Genomic DNA, 16163 nt, shown 5'->3' on the forward strand with positions numbered 1-16163 from the left:
TTTATAGGCCAGACTCCAAGCTTTGGTATTTAAAAAAAATCATGTGAAGAGCTGTCCTATACTGGCTTGTCATCCATGGTTTATAACATAGAACAAATTTGTTGATTCTTTTTGAAAAGATGGTAAAAATGAATTATGACTAATTCACGTAAAAAAACAACCAGCATCCATTCATCTAGCTGAAATATGTAAAAACAAAAACAATTTTATTAAAATATTTAATACCAGAATAACTTATAATAGTATGAAAAAGAGTGAAGTACTTGTCCATAGTTTTCACTGACATGATCACATTTTCGAAAAATTGTTTTATAAAGATTCCAAAGTTTTATCATGGATCTGTAACTATTTAAGGATCTTGTAAACCAGAAGAACTCATACTTCATCTGATCATACAGTCATAACTTACATATCTTGCTTTGCACTTACTCTTACTGCAAACAGCAATTTAGAAAACAAAGTAAAAATATATATATGTACAAAATATTTTAATATCAAATTATTTTCATTACACTAAATAAACCCAATCCCCAAATGTTATGTTACATGAAAAAGTGTCCTACAATGTATATCAAGACTGATACTGTCCATATGTCAACTAGAGCAGCCTCTGGTTTTAAAAGCATTTTGCAAAATAAAGAAAAATGTCACCACGTGGCTGCACTGTTGGCTGTCATTCACACTCACAAAAACGCTTTCCAGTTTTAAAAAATATATATAAAATAGGTTACATACTCAGAAAAAACATCCCACCATAAAAGAGACAAATCCTTTTTACTTCTCTGAGCACAAATATTCTGTTATATTTGGCATCCCTACTGTTTATTCAAATTTCAAGCCTCCCCAAGCTGATTAGAATATTAACGTTTGATTGAAAAAGATCTTTCTTGATATTGATTATTCTCACTCCATGATAGTCTAATTTAGAAACCAAATGTTCTTTCTTTTAACACATGATTTCACCTTAATGTCCTATTTGGCAAAATTCAGAGACTGTTCAATGTTTTGTTTCCCATATGTTTTAAATTTAAAAATCAATTTTGTGTGTATATGTATATTCACATCGAGATACATTTCTTTTATTACCTTGTTCTCAATGCAATATAAGTTGTCCATCAGCAACTGTAATTTGAAATGGACCAAATAAGAGGTTTTTAGCTATTCCATATGAAAAACAGTTTCCATTACAAAAAACACTGAACTCTAATGCAAACAGGATTATGTTTTTAAACCTAAACTATAGTTTTAGTTTTATACGGGAACATTTCGAGTTATTTAGATAATAAACTTTTTGAAAACTTCGGCAAAACTTGAGAAAAAGAAAATCCAAATCAATTCTGAAGAGCATTGTGGTGTTTTCCAGCAGTGCTTAAAAACTTCTTTTCTGATCACATTCATTACCATTTTTCTTGAATGTACACATTATGTGATCCCCAAACCTTTTATTTTGGAAGTTTGTAACCAACCAGATATGCAGGCAAGATACGTGCATAAAATTCTCACTGTCCCTCTGCAAAGCACACTGAACAATTTTAAATACTTCAGAATTTTTTTTTTAAAGGAACATTTCATTTGGGCTGAACAGATTTGCAAGTTTTAACATGTGAATTAGTGAATACATTTCAAGGGCTTTCAGCAATTATGGTTTCAGTCCTGGCGTGGGTAGGTCCATCTGGAATGGCACTCACAGTCTCATGAGCATTGTGGTGTTGTCATTTTGAGGCACAGCTGCTCTACTATGCCCACGTTGCAGCTTATTTTCGGGAAAGCAAGGCACTTACTGTAATAGCAATGCAGACATTTTATGCATACTTGGAGTAACATAAAATAAGTTAATATTTTTGATTAAAGTGAGGTCTTATAATTTATACGTCTTTTATAGAAGCAACTAAATGATGTATTTAGGATGATTAAAAATAGGAAGAGGTTTGAAAAGGAGTCATTTTCACTCCTGCTCCAGCTCCTAGGGTGAGGGTTTATGAAAAAACACTGATGCGAAGAATAGCCAGCCATCGATCTGAAAAGTGACAAACTCTTAAAACTGCTGAACCAGGGGCACTTTGACTGTCTTCACTTCTGCAATGTGGGACGACTTCTGGATAATGCAGCTGGTGGTCCCCTGCAGCTTGTCTTTTCCCTGTGCGAGATTTGTTAAGGCCATGGCTGCATTGATCTCCTTCCAGTACGTGTCGTCCTTGCTCGGTCCCTTTCTATTAGCTGCACTAGATTTAAGCAGAACAGAAAGAAAATGATCAAACTCACTGCAGCGTACGTAGAGAAGACCACCACTGAAAAGCACAAATGGCAAATAAAAACATACCGCTCACCTGTCACCCTTACTGGATCTATTTTCCAGAGTGTCTGTAAAGAAAAGCAAAAATTTGATTACTTTTCTTTTTTGCTATCTTTTTGAATCTCAGGCCTTTCATCATTAATTACAAGGAATGAAAGTTCGTCAGGAAACATGTTGAAAATTGATTACACTTTTTTTTTTTTTTTTTACAACGAAGGTGTGAAAAAAAGTCTCTTTGCAAAGAAGCAGGAATAAGATGAGAATAGGTAATAAAGAATAAAAAGTGGATCTCATAAACATACTAACATCTGAGGTTAATTTGTTCTGAGACACTGATTGGGCATTTTGGTGAGAAGGGCGATGGCACAGGGAAAGAGTGCTGACTGTTCCGGGGCAGCTTCTTCTGGTCTCACCCCACTGCTCGCCGGCCGTGTGCCTTTGGGCAGATCGTGATGCTGCATGAGGTCTGGGGTACGGCCTCCCGAACTATAAAATAAAGGGGTTCCTAGATGATCTTCAGGGTGCCTGTGGCTCGGCAGTCTATGATTTCATGGAAATCAAACCTTCATCTCAGAAAAAGGACTGGCAGATAGTCCCCTCTGGCGAGTCAGCCGATGAATAACAGACCCAGTGCTGACAGCAACGCAGGATTCCTGGCGGATTGGAATGAGCAGGCACTGGTCTGTGAGCTCCGCACGGACCCCTCATCCTGCAGGACATGAAAGTCAGGCTTGCTGCTTCACTCAGAGCACGAATGTCTATCAAAACCACACCTTATAAAGGAAGACGAAATGGGTTCTTGATCTGGATTAACCCTCTCTGGGGGAGCTCCTCTGGCCAAAAGAACAAGGTATCAGGAACACAAAAACAGACCTGCTGGAGGGAAAGAGGGGCAGTGGCATGGCACGGGAGGTCAGAGCACAGAGTGGGGCTGGAGCTCCCAGCAGCCTGAGAGACACCAGAAACACAGCGGCTAAACCTCCACCACCAGCACCACCATCAACAGCAACAAACACCATTGAGAACCTACAGAACGAAGCCCTGCACCCCATACAAGAAGCACGAGGAACAGGGAGTTTGCTCACAGCATCTTTGAGCTCCACGGCCTGTGGAAAGCTGGCTTTTCCTGCCCTCAGTTCTCTCCCTTTGTTCTCCTCCCCTAACTCCCCGGCAGTGCTCAGAGCTAGTTTGCCGTGGTGCAGCCTGATCTCCAGCCCTGGGCCCCCAGAGGGTCGTGGAACTCGGAGAGACTTGGGGGGGGTTGGTCAGGGACATGATCATAATACAGTCCAACCAGGGCGACATTTCCCAGGGACGCGACCGTGTCGACAAGGCAGCTAAACCTTGATGCCCTCGATGGATGAAAAGAATCATGGAAAGCTGTTAACACACCCCGCGTCAGGCCAGGCAGTGTAGACCGGGAGATGGGAACGGTCACTGTGAGCTCTTTGCACAGCCCTTCACTCAGGGCCACCCTACCTACCCCGCCGAAGAAGACGAGCAAACACAACAAAAGTGCGTAGTGAATAAATGGCAAGGTTGTTACGAAAAGTAAATGAGATGAAGTGTGTCTGGCCCCAAATGGAACAATAAACGTTAGTCCCTTTGGTCTCCTTTCGTTTCAGGGATCTTTGGAAAAATAACTGGATTCCTGAGTCACTGGTCACCCTCTGGAGCCCTGCTAGCCTCTGGATCTTTTGGCCCCTACGAGGTAGGCCTGGATGGTTAGCTACACCTCTGCTGCTTGATAATTTTGGAATTATAATATTGCTTATGTAAACAGAAGAAAAAGAATGACAACTTTGAATTCACAGAACCCTCATAATCCTAGTTTACAGATCACGTCCTACATGTGGGCACAATTCCAAGAACTTTGTGTCTTAGCTTATTCAGCATTAGTGTCTCTGCTGTCTGTCAAGTCTTTCTCCGTTTGGTGCTATTAACTGCAAATCTTTGCTCAAAAATGACAGATACAAGGCACTACCAGAACAGAGAGTAAGTCAGTGCCTTTGTTTAGGACAAGAAAAGCTAACAATATTGGACATTTTACAGAGAGAAAAAAAAAAAATGAGTTAGGCCTTTGCTCAATTTTGCCCACAAATTGCAACAATTCTGTTGCCAAAGTGAAGCAATAGGTTATGGAGATATTTATCCAATGGAAAGACTTGGCAAAAGCAGAATAAGTTCCATGAAGGTTAAATAACATTAGGGAAATAACAAAACATAATTTAGAAAAGACCATGTAACTGATGCTCTGGCTTACGAACGAAGCTGTCTCGCATGTACACAGGGGACCAGCATCCGATTCCCCACCTGGATGGTCAACAGAGTGCAGACAACAGGAAGGAAGCCTGTGGCTGCCGACTCTGTAGGTGGAAGGAAGACACGTAGGTCCCTGGGAACGTCCAGAAGAGCTTGTTTAAGGTGAAGTGTGAACTAGGATGTTCTGCATCCCTGTGGCCGGCCAGACGCTGTGAGCACCAGCCCCCCGTGGCTGCCTGCCAGAATCCTGCTACCAAGAAACAAGTTTACTACGGCCAACCGTGAAGTTATAAAACTCTGCTTACTCTTGGGGTGTATGTGTTTTACAGTTTGGTGCCTATGAAAGTACCTTTGAAGTGTAAACACAGAGACCCCGCTCCCCGTTTGGGTATTCTTAATTAGTTTCACGAATTTCAACAATGTCCTCGCAGCGAAGATGAATCCTGTAATTTATTTCTAAGGCAGAGAGGGCACTTAGTTCAATGTCATTTGGTATGGATTCAGGTTCCTTTCCCAGCAACAGAAGAAAAGGCTTCATAAAAAGGAATGAAGAGAAGACACACTTTGCTTCTCTGTCAGTAGTAAATGTTAAAACAGCATGTAACGAAGTTCGACGTCAAAGATTTCAAACCAACAAGCAAAAGCTGACTACTGGGGGGTCAAAAGCTGCTTTGGGGGCATCTCCATGCCGAGGGTGGTTTTGGTGCACAACATAAATTGGTGCTGGGAGGGCGTGCTTCTGCTGCTACTGCTGGCAAGCTGCCCGCGTCGCTGGGGTTCTGTGCATCCACCTCCTGCAGAGCAGCGGTTCCCAGAAGCACCAGCAGAAGGAAGACAGCAGACAGGGGCCCTTTTACTCTGAAACATTTTTACTTTTGTAAGAAAGCAAAGGACTATAAGCATCTGGCAATCCGGGGAGACTGTTTTCTCTTCCTGATGCTGAGATGAAATCTGGGGAGACGCCCCAGCGGCTTTAGAGAATGGAGGTCGTTTGACGGGGACTCAGACAATTTACAATCCGCTCATTCTATTAAATGTGCTAAATGTGAAATGTTCTTTGTCATGTGTTCTTTTCCTTGGACGTATAAACTCACCGGCACTTATCTGGTTCAAGGATTATGTATCTCTTCGGCCAGTCGTCAGTATCTAAGCAGCGGTGGGTTTCTGGGCCACCACTCGACGCCACTTCAGCAGACAGGAGGTCTCTCACCAGCTCCCTCCAGAAGTGGCGCCCAGTAGCTCAAGAGAGGACGTGACAGGAGCAGGAAGGGGTCTGAGCAGAGGCCCGCCCGCCGTTACTGCCCAGGCACAGACCCGGGTCCGAGGCCAGCTCAGCTGCGTCTCTCACTCTGCAAGTAGCTTGGCTCTGCCGGTCCCACGTCTGAGCTAAAATGCCTTTTTAGATCCCAAGGTTCCAAAAATCAGCTACGCTGTCAATTATCATAAAAGCAACTGGTTGGCAGGAACAACTTACTGAACCAGCCAAAAGAGCGTGTTTTAAGACCAAAAAAGAAAAGGAATGAAAAAAGGAGATGCGTCGTTAGGAAAATCTTGGATGCTGTAAAACCCAAACCATGTTGAAACTTAAAATGGGGCTATCCTCAGTTTGGACATGTGTTTCCTTATAAAGTTAAGTAGAGAAACAATTATAAAGAAAATTCGGTTCTACTGCAACTCGAGATGTGCAAGCACAAAGCCCTGTGGGCAAAGTGTCCCTTCACGTTTGAGAAATGCAGTTGAGAAATATTCATTCTGATATATATTCCTGAGGTAATGATTCTAGTCATAAAAAGAGACAAAAATATGGTCAAATCTTTTGCACCGAGATTTGTTTTCAAATTTAATCAGTAAGTCCTGTTTTAAAATGTTCCACAAAATACTACTCACACCACTGAAAGGTAAATAAAATTAAGAAAACAAGTATTTTTAATTAAATAATCTAAAAATCATATATTATATGTTTCCCTAAATTAAAATGGAAAGAGAGTTCCAGACGCTTGACAAATGTGCCTTCTCACACTTGGTCGGTTTTGGAGCCGATGCTGCAGAGAGCAGATGTGGACAGCCAGGCTTTAGTGTTTCTGGTCTCGGGTCCCGAGAGACCCTGGCGCACAAGACCAGTTTCTGGAGCTATTTACGTACTTGGAACAACTGAGATAAAGCACGAGACTCTGGTGAGTCGGGTAGATATAAAGCCTCACTGAATATTCTGAAATACCGATCGCTCCAGATTTGCAGGAACTCACACCAGACAGCATCGACCCCGTCTCTCTCTACTTCCCCACACTCTGGATCTGGGCTGGGCTCACACACCCCTACACACTGGTTCCACCGCGGCTGGACATTTCTTTACTTTTAAAAATAGCATTTGTTGTTGTTCTCTAATAAGAAAGGCATGCAGGTTCGCTGCAGAAAATCCAGGAAAAAGTGTAAAAGAGAACATAGAGGGCACTGACGGATAACTCAAATTAATATTTGGATGTATCGATTCCCAAAGCAAGTTTATATACATTTTTTAAAAAGGAGTCATTTTGTACGTGTTTTATTTTAAGATTTTTTTTTTTGATGTGGACCATTTTTAAAGTCTTTATTGAATTTGTTACAATATTGCTTCTGTTTTATGTTTTGGTTTTTTGGCCGCGAGGCCTGTAGGATCTTAGCTTCGCCACCAGGGATCGAACCTGCATCCCCTGCATTGCAAGGCGAAGTCTTAACCACTGGACCGCCAGGGAAGTCCCTGTATGCGTTTTAGAACTTGCTTTTTCACTGAACTTCTACTTCTTCCTTACCCTTTTGTTAACAAATAAGATAATAATCTATCATTTGGCTTCCCCTGATGTGGCAATGTTTTTTTTTTTTGTTTTGTTTTTTTGTTTCTTGTTTTTTCGCCTGTGAAAAAGAAACAGCTTGAAAGAATTCAAAATCCAGCTTCGCCCGGTTTAAACTTGAATTTTGAGAGTCTCGAATGTTACAAGAAGGGGTTATCTTTAAAACAACAATTACTAGCATTTCATCATTTAAGCAATCTCAGTTGATAAAGCCACCTTCAAAGACCATGGCAAGGTCTAATGCATTATTTACATAGAAAGCCTATTAAAAACCTATTAAACACCTTTTCTATACCTTTTGCTAGTATTTTAGACCATAGAGATACAAAAAATGACTTTTTTTCCTCCTTATTATTCAATCTGTAACATCAAAAAACCAGTCCAGGGCTTCCCTGGTGGAGCAGTGGTTGAGAGTCCGCCTGCCGATGCAGGGGAAACGGGTTCGTGCCCCGGTCTGGGAAGATCCCACATGCCGCGGAGCGGCTGGGCCCGTGAGCCATGGCCGCTGGGCCTGTGCGTCCGGAGCCTGTGCTCCGCAATGGGAGAGGCCACAACAGTGAGAGGCCCACATACCGCAAAAAAAAAAAAAAAAAAAAAAAAAAAAAAAAAAAAAAAAAAAAAAAAAAAAAAAAAAAACCAGTCCAAATCACAGAATAGGAAATCTAAAGCTCCGTTGAGCTCATCCTCAGACTTTAAATGAGAGAGACATTTTAATAGATTTGATATCCCTAAAATCACTTTTGCATCGCCAGGACTGAATTACTGCTAAGTACCTGCTAGACAGCTGTTGCTGCATCACTTTAGGGGAAATGTCTGTGGTTATCCTCTCTTTGGGGGTAGTTAGAGCTTTTGAATAAGTAAAGATAAATCATCCCAAGTGATTTTGCTCAAAAAGGAAGGAAAAAAAAACCTACCCAACAACCTGTAACACTTATCTGTTGATGATTAAACTGCTTTTTCCAGTGCCATGGACTGAAGGTGAATTACACTTTAAAGCTTCAGCATGACAGGAAGAGATTGCACCAAAACTTGGTGAATATCAAGGCTATCGCTCATGGAAGGATTAGGGAAGCCTTTCGGAAGAGTGAAAATTATAAAATGAAACCCGCCTCATCTTCATGGATGGAGCTGGTATTTCTTTTCCCTTTGCAATATACTAGTTAAATTATTTATCCTGAGGCCTTAAAGAATGAGTGGCTTCCAAAATTATTTCAGAGTTTAAAGAAAATCTTTTCCAAAAATTAAGCCAGTGTTTCCTCCAGCCATGACTTCCACCATCTGGAGAAAGATTCTTTTCCTTCCTGCCACCTCTCACGTGGGCTGGCCTCTCACTATAGCTAATAGTGCCCAGATGTCCTGGATCCGCAGGGTCCCCACCGTCAGCTGCCTTTCTGTCAACGCATCCTCCTCTCTACCTCCTCCCAGGAAATAAAAAAATTAGAAACCACACCCCTCTATTCTGGACCAATAGTGAAGACTGAGGTAGCTGACACCTCAAAGCGTTCAGGATAGGTTATAGTTCCAGTAACAACAGCAGAACATCTTTATTGTTTCGGGAGCACCCATGACCATGGCTAAACCTCTTAAGTATCGATGGGCTCCCTATCAGTCAGGGAGCTCCAGAGCCTTCCTACGGCTCTTCTGATTATGCAGAGGAAAAAAACTTGAGGCTGATGGCTCCTTATTAATTCCCAGCTGAACCTTTGTTCTGGTAAAACGCACAGTTATTCTGACCTCATCAGTCTGGACTGGAGGACTAAAGGCACAGGAAGTGGGACCTGTAATTTGAATGTAACTTTTCAAATAAGCAGAGTACCACCCAATTAGAATGTCTCAACTCCACTTTTCATGTTTTCCACTAAAGATATTAAAGGTCCTCAATGCTAAGTTACTCTGTGCTCCGACTTTCTCACCTAGAAAGCAGGGCTAATCACACTAGACTCAGGTTATGAGGATTTCATGTTTTCTAAAACACTTAGAAGAAAGCTTAAGCATGTATACCAAGAACTATATAAATCCTTGTAAAAATTTCTAAAAATTGGGCTTCCCTGGTGGCGCAGTGGTTGGGAGTCCGCCTGCCGATGCAGGGGACACGGGTTCGTGCCCCGGTCCGGGAAGATCCCACATGTCGCGGAGCGGCTGGGCCCGTGAGCCATGGCCGCTGAGCCTGCGCGTCCGGAGCCTGTGCTGTGCAACGGGAGAGGCCCCAACAGTGAGAGGCCCGTGTACCGCAAAAAAAAAAAAAAAAAAAAAAAAATTAACCTCTCCTCTCACTGTATTTTTACATCTAGAATATGGGGCTGAATGTAGTGATCAGAAAACATAGTATTGTTCAGAGGTTTAATATGAAAACCATTATGTAAGGATGAAATATTTTAACTCTGGCCAAAGCCCATGAGCTCAGATTAATGCATTAATTGTGCAGAATCTATCATCTTCAAAGACAAAATGGCTTTTCTGATGCTACTTTGTGCCAGAGTACTATAACATGCCAAGACAAAGAATACTGGAGCCACATTAAAGAATATCCACTAACTTTAAGTGTCTAATGGATTTTGTTACTGCATTTTCTCAAGGGGAATATTGGAGATGTTACCCCAAATGTTTCATCCATGAAAGCTAGGTTTCTAGCCAAAGTCTCAGAAAATGACTTCCTAACTATACACAAGTAACTTCTGTGTGTGCCCGTGTGCTGCAAGGGGCATTATTGTTTATAGAAGTGCTCCCTTCCACATGCAAGTTGGGCTACTAGTTCTGAAAACAGGGTGGTCTTACTCTGATTCTTAGCTGAACTTTAATTTTGTCCCAGTGTCCCAACACTGACATTCATCCTCTAAGTTGTGCAATAGCACAAGGGCTACATAATAGCTGCCACACCACAGTTCTAGGAGGCTGATGTTTAATAAACATGTAGCTGAATAGTGTTAGGTTACAACGTACTAATACGACTTTCTTCAGCAAAAAAAGGCCTTGTAAATGGAAAAATGTGCATTTGCTCTAATCTAGAAACTGGCTGGAAAGTCTGGCTCCACCCATGTATTTTCAAGCTCTTCAGTATCTCTGAAAAATCATCAAAAAGTACTTTTGCTTTGATATATGAACTGAAGTGTATCTTTGAGTTGGCTCACATTATGGCCATGCTTTTCAAATTCCTTAAATTACCAGAAATGACACTTCAGACTAGGAGATCTTGCTGTTAAACCTGTCTGAACGCATTAACACCAGAAATGACACAACAAGAGAGGTGACGTTCGCCAACCCCTTGGATCTTTCAGAAGAGGTGCAAGTGACAGTTCTCTACTCACAGTTCATCTGCTGTACTTATTAATAGAAAAGAAGCAGATTTTAGACATAAGATGAACAGTATTACCAGTCCTTCTCCTACATTTCAGATACATTCTGATGCTCCTAATACACTTAAAATGTTAAAATTATACTTGGCATGTCAGTGTTCTATGTTCACACATTTCTACATTTAAAGGTTCTGTGATTTTCTGCTTTTAATTTCAGAAACAGTCATTTAACGTCTAAACTAGGGTGGGGAAGGACTTTCAAATGAAAATTGGGAAGATCTTTGTTCATGGTGTTGAAGGTGGGAGAAGCTGAAAAGCAGGGAGAGGCATAAAGATGAGGAAGAAGGCCTTGCAGGCCTGGGCTGTGGCTATGGGTCCGAGTGTCCCTAGTCTAGAAGTCTTCTGATGACCCGATCTGACCAAGAGAAGACCAGGTAATCACTAGGAATCTACACCCCAAACCATTCATTAAATTCCAGTGGTATATAGATCCTATTTCCCTGCTATCACCTAAATGTAGGATACAAGAAATTTCTAGAAGAGAGTAGGGGATAAGTTGCTTTCACCTAACAAGTTGATCTATTTGGGGAGAAAACAAAAACATTTCATAGATCAAACCCACCTTTTTGTACAATAATTTCTCTAAGGCACAGGATGTATCTTAGGACCATAAGAAAATAGCTGGCGGTTTCACTAGGAACAGGGCGTCGGTGAGTCATTTATGTGCGCCGCGTCTCAGGTTCACCTATAAAACAGGGATAACAGTAACCCCTCCTTCCCGGGCTTGCGGTGAGGATTAAATGAGGTGCCCAGTGTAAAGCTCGTGGAACAGAGCCTGGTGCACAGGAAGGGCTTCGGTGTCACGACTTCCTGAGTGAAGTGAAGCTGTCAGTCGACCTTTACCAGCTGAGGGGGCCACCCCAGGTCCCTTGGGGGTGCCGAGGGTCCTATGGCTCAGTAGGATCCGTCGGGGCTGCGTTTAATGAACCAAGTTCCTGATTCTACCTTCGTATCAGTAGCAGATATAACATTTGTATTAGGAAAATGCCATTCAGAAATGGGTGACTCTAGGTTCAAAATGCTTTTGTCTATTTTTGCTTAAACATGAATATAATACCACTTAAAAAATGCCTTTTCTTTGGGGGGGGGATGGTGTAATAAAAGTTTACTTGCATTACTTTCCCCAGGTATTACAGTGTTTGCTATGCTGTGATGTATATAGTTCAGGGAGAGTCATTACAAATACAAGCTGGAGGATAAAGGGACCCAAGATTTTCATTGTAATATATTACACAATACTTCAGGATAATCAAATCACCCTCATTCTCTTCTAACTGGAACAGCTATGGCAATAACAGACTGTTATAAGATCTGTGTTTTCTGTTTTGAAAATAAACACATAGGCCCAGCTCTATATTGCTGTGATGGTGGGGACTTTTATTTTTGGGAGTCTTATATTTTTTTAAATTTTCCTTTGGGAAACAGTAATCCAGATGGGGGTCATCAAAAAGTAATTATTCAACCTAATGTGGATTTTTTTTTCTTTCTAGGGTAGGATGAAAAGCTTTTATAAACTCAAGTAAACTTAGTTCCTGCTGCCCTTAGAAGAATATTTTGTTCAGGCCTGCCTCAAAAAGAACAGAGCGTGGTGTTATTATACATTGTGATGAGGTTTACAAACAGTTTTTGGTTATTTTTAATCTGTTATTTTTAAAGCAGCCCTGAGAGGTACCTGGAGCTAGATGATCTCTAAAGAGGAACAGGGATAGGGGAACAGAACCACCATGCAGACAACGTGGTCACCCCCAGGACCAAAATCACTACAGTAGAGCTCAGTGGTCAGGATGCTGAACTGAGCAGTGACAGGGTCCTGTCTAGGCCTGCTGGTGGCTTTGCTTTTGAACAAGAGCAGAAATGGCAGAGCATCTGGGACCAAAGGGCTGAACAGGATCAAAGTGCTAATGGTCATCACCTCGAAGCCACCCAGAGGTCCAGGGACAGGCTGAGAACTAGGAACGACCCTCGGCCGTGTCTGCTGGAGGGTGAGCTGAGCCCCTTCTTCCTGCAGAGCACGTGGGTCCCTCCTGTGCTGGGACCACCACCCGCCACCGACGACCCAAATTAGACACATAGGCTCCACGCTACAGCCTTAAGCAATGCAGTCTTCAGGAGGGGTGTTTCTATCACAAGATAGTAAAAATACAGTACTTAAACATGAAGCAAAGAAACTAAAGAAAGAAAGAGCAAACACTCTTAGGGTCTTAGATAAAAAGAAAAAATACCAGAGCTTGATGACTATCAGAAAGAAGAATGAGTATAGCATACAGAAAAGTTCTCGTAAAGCCATTTCATGGAAATTTAAATGCAGAAGAATGGCATGTTTGCATGACTTAAATATATTTAAATGCCAAGCAGCTGCCATACATAACGCCCTGTAAATGTCATAGCCTGTTTTAAAAGTAAATAAGATCCCTCAAAAATAAAAGAGGAAACATATTTGTTTTAATCATTAAAAATGACTGATTTAGAGAAATGGACAATGAATCCAATATTATTTTTGGACTAAAAGCAATCCTCCGTAATTCCTGATATTTTCTACCCTTTCACATACTTTCTGATGACTTCAGAGAGAAATATATTTTAGCCATCAGTTGTGTAAACTAATTTTAAACTAAACAAAAGAGAGACAGGGAAAAGCAGAAAGCTGTGCAAAACCAGAGAAGAGGATCAAAAATTACATTTGTAGGACCAACCAGATCCACTTAGTCACACTTTTGGGTTTGGTGATGGGATATATACTATATATACTCAAAAGTGATTTAAATATTAAATTCTCTCTAGACAACCAGAAGTAGGTGATGAATGAGCACTGTGAAGATCACAGTCACTGCCTTGAATCAAAGGACTACACAAAACAGCCTGGCTTTCACACTCGAGGGTAAACAAACTACATACTTTCATCATGAAAGCACAAAAACTTGCCCCTTCTTTGGGTAATGACAGCCAGGAAAATCCTAATTCCTTGCAAGATTCCCAGGCTCTCGCAGGCATATGGTCTCTCCCCTCCCTCGTGGTGACTCCCCACACTCAGAAGGGGAACGCAAAAAGGGCAGAACAGCTACTCACAGAAACTAAAGAGCTGGGAAGGCTCCTGAAACTACAGATGTGCCACAGCGTTGCTCACTGTATCCTCTGTTGTTTTAGGGGTCTGTCCTGTTAGACGCACCCAGTTAACAGCCAGCAGAAGTGAGCCACTCATTACGCATACGGTTTGCAAGTGGGTCCAAAGCCAGGGGAGCTAAAAGCATCTATTGAACAAGGGAGGAGAAACCGTCCTTCCCGGGCCACCACAATGGGAGCTGAACACAGGACGTTACAGACACACCGGAAGAAGTGAGCCATTGTTCCATTCAGGCCTCGGGAGGCATTTAATCACACAGCCTTCAGCACAAGATGGGAATAGGAGTTGGTCGGGCTTTTTAGAAAATATATTTCTCTTATTTTCCAAACTCTAAGTAACTGGATATATTATCCAACTGATTTTCAGCCTACTTTAGGAGACAGATACTGAATGATATCACTTATATGTGGAATCTAAAAAATAAACAAATGTGTACAGCAAGACAGAAGCAGACTCACAGACAGACAGAACAAACTAGTGGTTACCGGGGGAGAGGGAGGGGCAGGGGAAACTGCTGTGTATAAAATAGATAAGCAACAAGGGTCTATCGTACAGCTCAGGGAATGTGGCCATTATCTTGTAATAACTTTTAACGGAGTGCAATCTGTACAAATACTGACTCAGTATGCTGTGCACCTGAAACTAACGTAAATACTGTAAATCAACTATACTTCAATTTTAAAAATTGAATGATCTTCTTAGAAAAAAATAAAATCATGAGATTTAAAAAAATTAAAAAATAAAAGTTATTTTATTAGATAGCTTATTGGATAATAGATGATAGATTCTTACTTGGACAAAAGGATGCACAAAAATCCTTTCTTTCAAAGTGAAAGGCAAAGGAATCTGTATTTGTGCTGATTTATAGGACCCCCTGGAGAAGCATAAAGAAATGAAGGATGTGTAATGATGAAAATGCACCGAATTAATTATTCACGAGTAATCGTCATCATCATAAAAATAATTAGCAGGGCTAGGAAAAGCAGAAAGTGGGCCCAGAAATGAAAAAAAGATGATTATTTTTATACTGGAGAAAAAAAAAAGGAGATAATGGGAGTTGTGTGGGGCAAGTGTTGAAAGCATCTGTCAAAAGGCTGCTTGAGAAATGGGAGTCCCAGTTTATGATTAATTGAAAAATTATTCAAATGGAAATTCCATGCTAATGTTAGCAGTCTTTAAGACAGAGAAAGAGAATAACCCAATTAGTTACTCAAATTCCTACAGCTGCTTTTAATGGGATTAGTGCCCTTTTTTGGTTTATCTTGAATTGAGAAATTGAGTGCACCTGTTCACTGCTAATCAGTGTGAACTGTGAGGGGTGGAATCCACTTAATCACACTCTCCCCTGCAACAGTAACGTGCAATGGGAAGAGAGTAGATCTGGAACCAGAGAGCTCGGGGGTCTGAATCCCAGCACCGCTGCTTACTAGCATGTGGTTTGGGGAAAGTCGGTTAATATCTCTGCGTCTCATTTTTTTTTCTCATCTGTAAAATAGACACAAAATACGGAACAATGAAGACTGTTGCAGAAATTAGTAATAATCACTGCAAAACACCAGGCAGCCAGGAATTCTCAATAAAGAGCGGCTATAATTATTCCACAATTGCAAACTCTTTTTGTAGTGGCAGCAAACTAGGATGCAATGTTGAAGATTTACCCTGAAATGGAACAGATAATGAATAACACAACAATTCAAAATAGTTCTTTTATTTGAGTTGTCTCCCCTGGGTCACGGGCAGGCATGTTATGTCTCTGACACTCTAGCGTGGAAAATTCCCCAAAGGGCAAGACTGCATATTATGGAGACTTCAGTTTTGCAACGGATTTTGGAGAAGGTCACTTAAGTTGCTTAGTAGCCATAATATGCAAAACATTAGAATGGAGTCCTCGATGAGAGTGAGAACGCGCATACCAAGGCAAATTCCAGGATTATGTCAGCAACTGGTCTTTTGCTGCTCATTTTTGGGGTTGGCGCACGTAGCTGTTATTGGACTGGCAGCTTGCATGTGTTATCCACGCAATCATATAGGTATGCTAGCGTGTTTACTCTTAATTGCTCAGAGAAAGTTTGAAATTGTGAAGATCTTTACTCAAGATAGAATATGGCATTTGGATCTGGGGAAACAGCTTTGGAAAATGCCCAGTTTTTAAAAGACAGGTCTCTAATCTTTGTTATTAAAAAAGTTCTATGAAGAGCTCACTGACTGATACAATTCCACAAGGAAAAAAAGAACTACTTAAAACGTACATCACCTAAAAGACCTTAATTGTATCACTGCTTTATCCTAAGCAGCTGTACTTGGTA

The 16163-nt window shown here is 41.3% G+C and overlaps 1 protein-coding gene across 1 annotated transcript in view; it reads right to left on the reverse strand.

Moving 5' to 3' along the window:
• Nucleotides 1-1972: 1972 nt before the first annotated feature.
• Nucleotides 1973-16163, reverse strand: part of MKX (mohawk homeobox) — a gene marked incomplete at its 5' end in the record, with an annotated part of 58596 nt that continues 44405 nt past the window's right edge. Inside the window, 2 exons of the mRNA XM_081229167.1 lie at nt 1973-2222; nt 2328-2361. Coding sequence (XP_081085293.1) covers nt 2036-2222; nt 2328-2361 — 221 coding nt within the window. The 3' untranslated portion in view covers nt 1973-2035. The remainder of the gene's footprint in view (nt 2223-2327; nt 2362-16163) is intronic.

This window comes from Mesoplodon bidens (assembly GCF_964165515.1).
Source record: "Mesoplodon bidens genome assembly, chromosome: 3".
NCBI lineage: Eukaryota > Metazoa > Chordata > Mammalia > Artiodactyla > Ziphiidae > Mesoplodon > Mesoplodon bidens.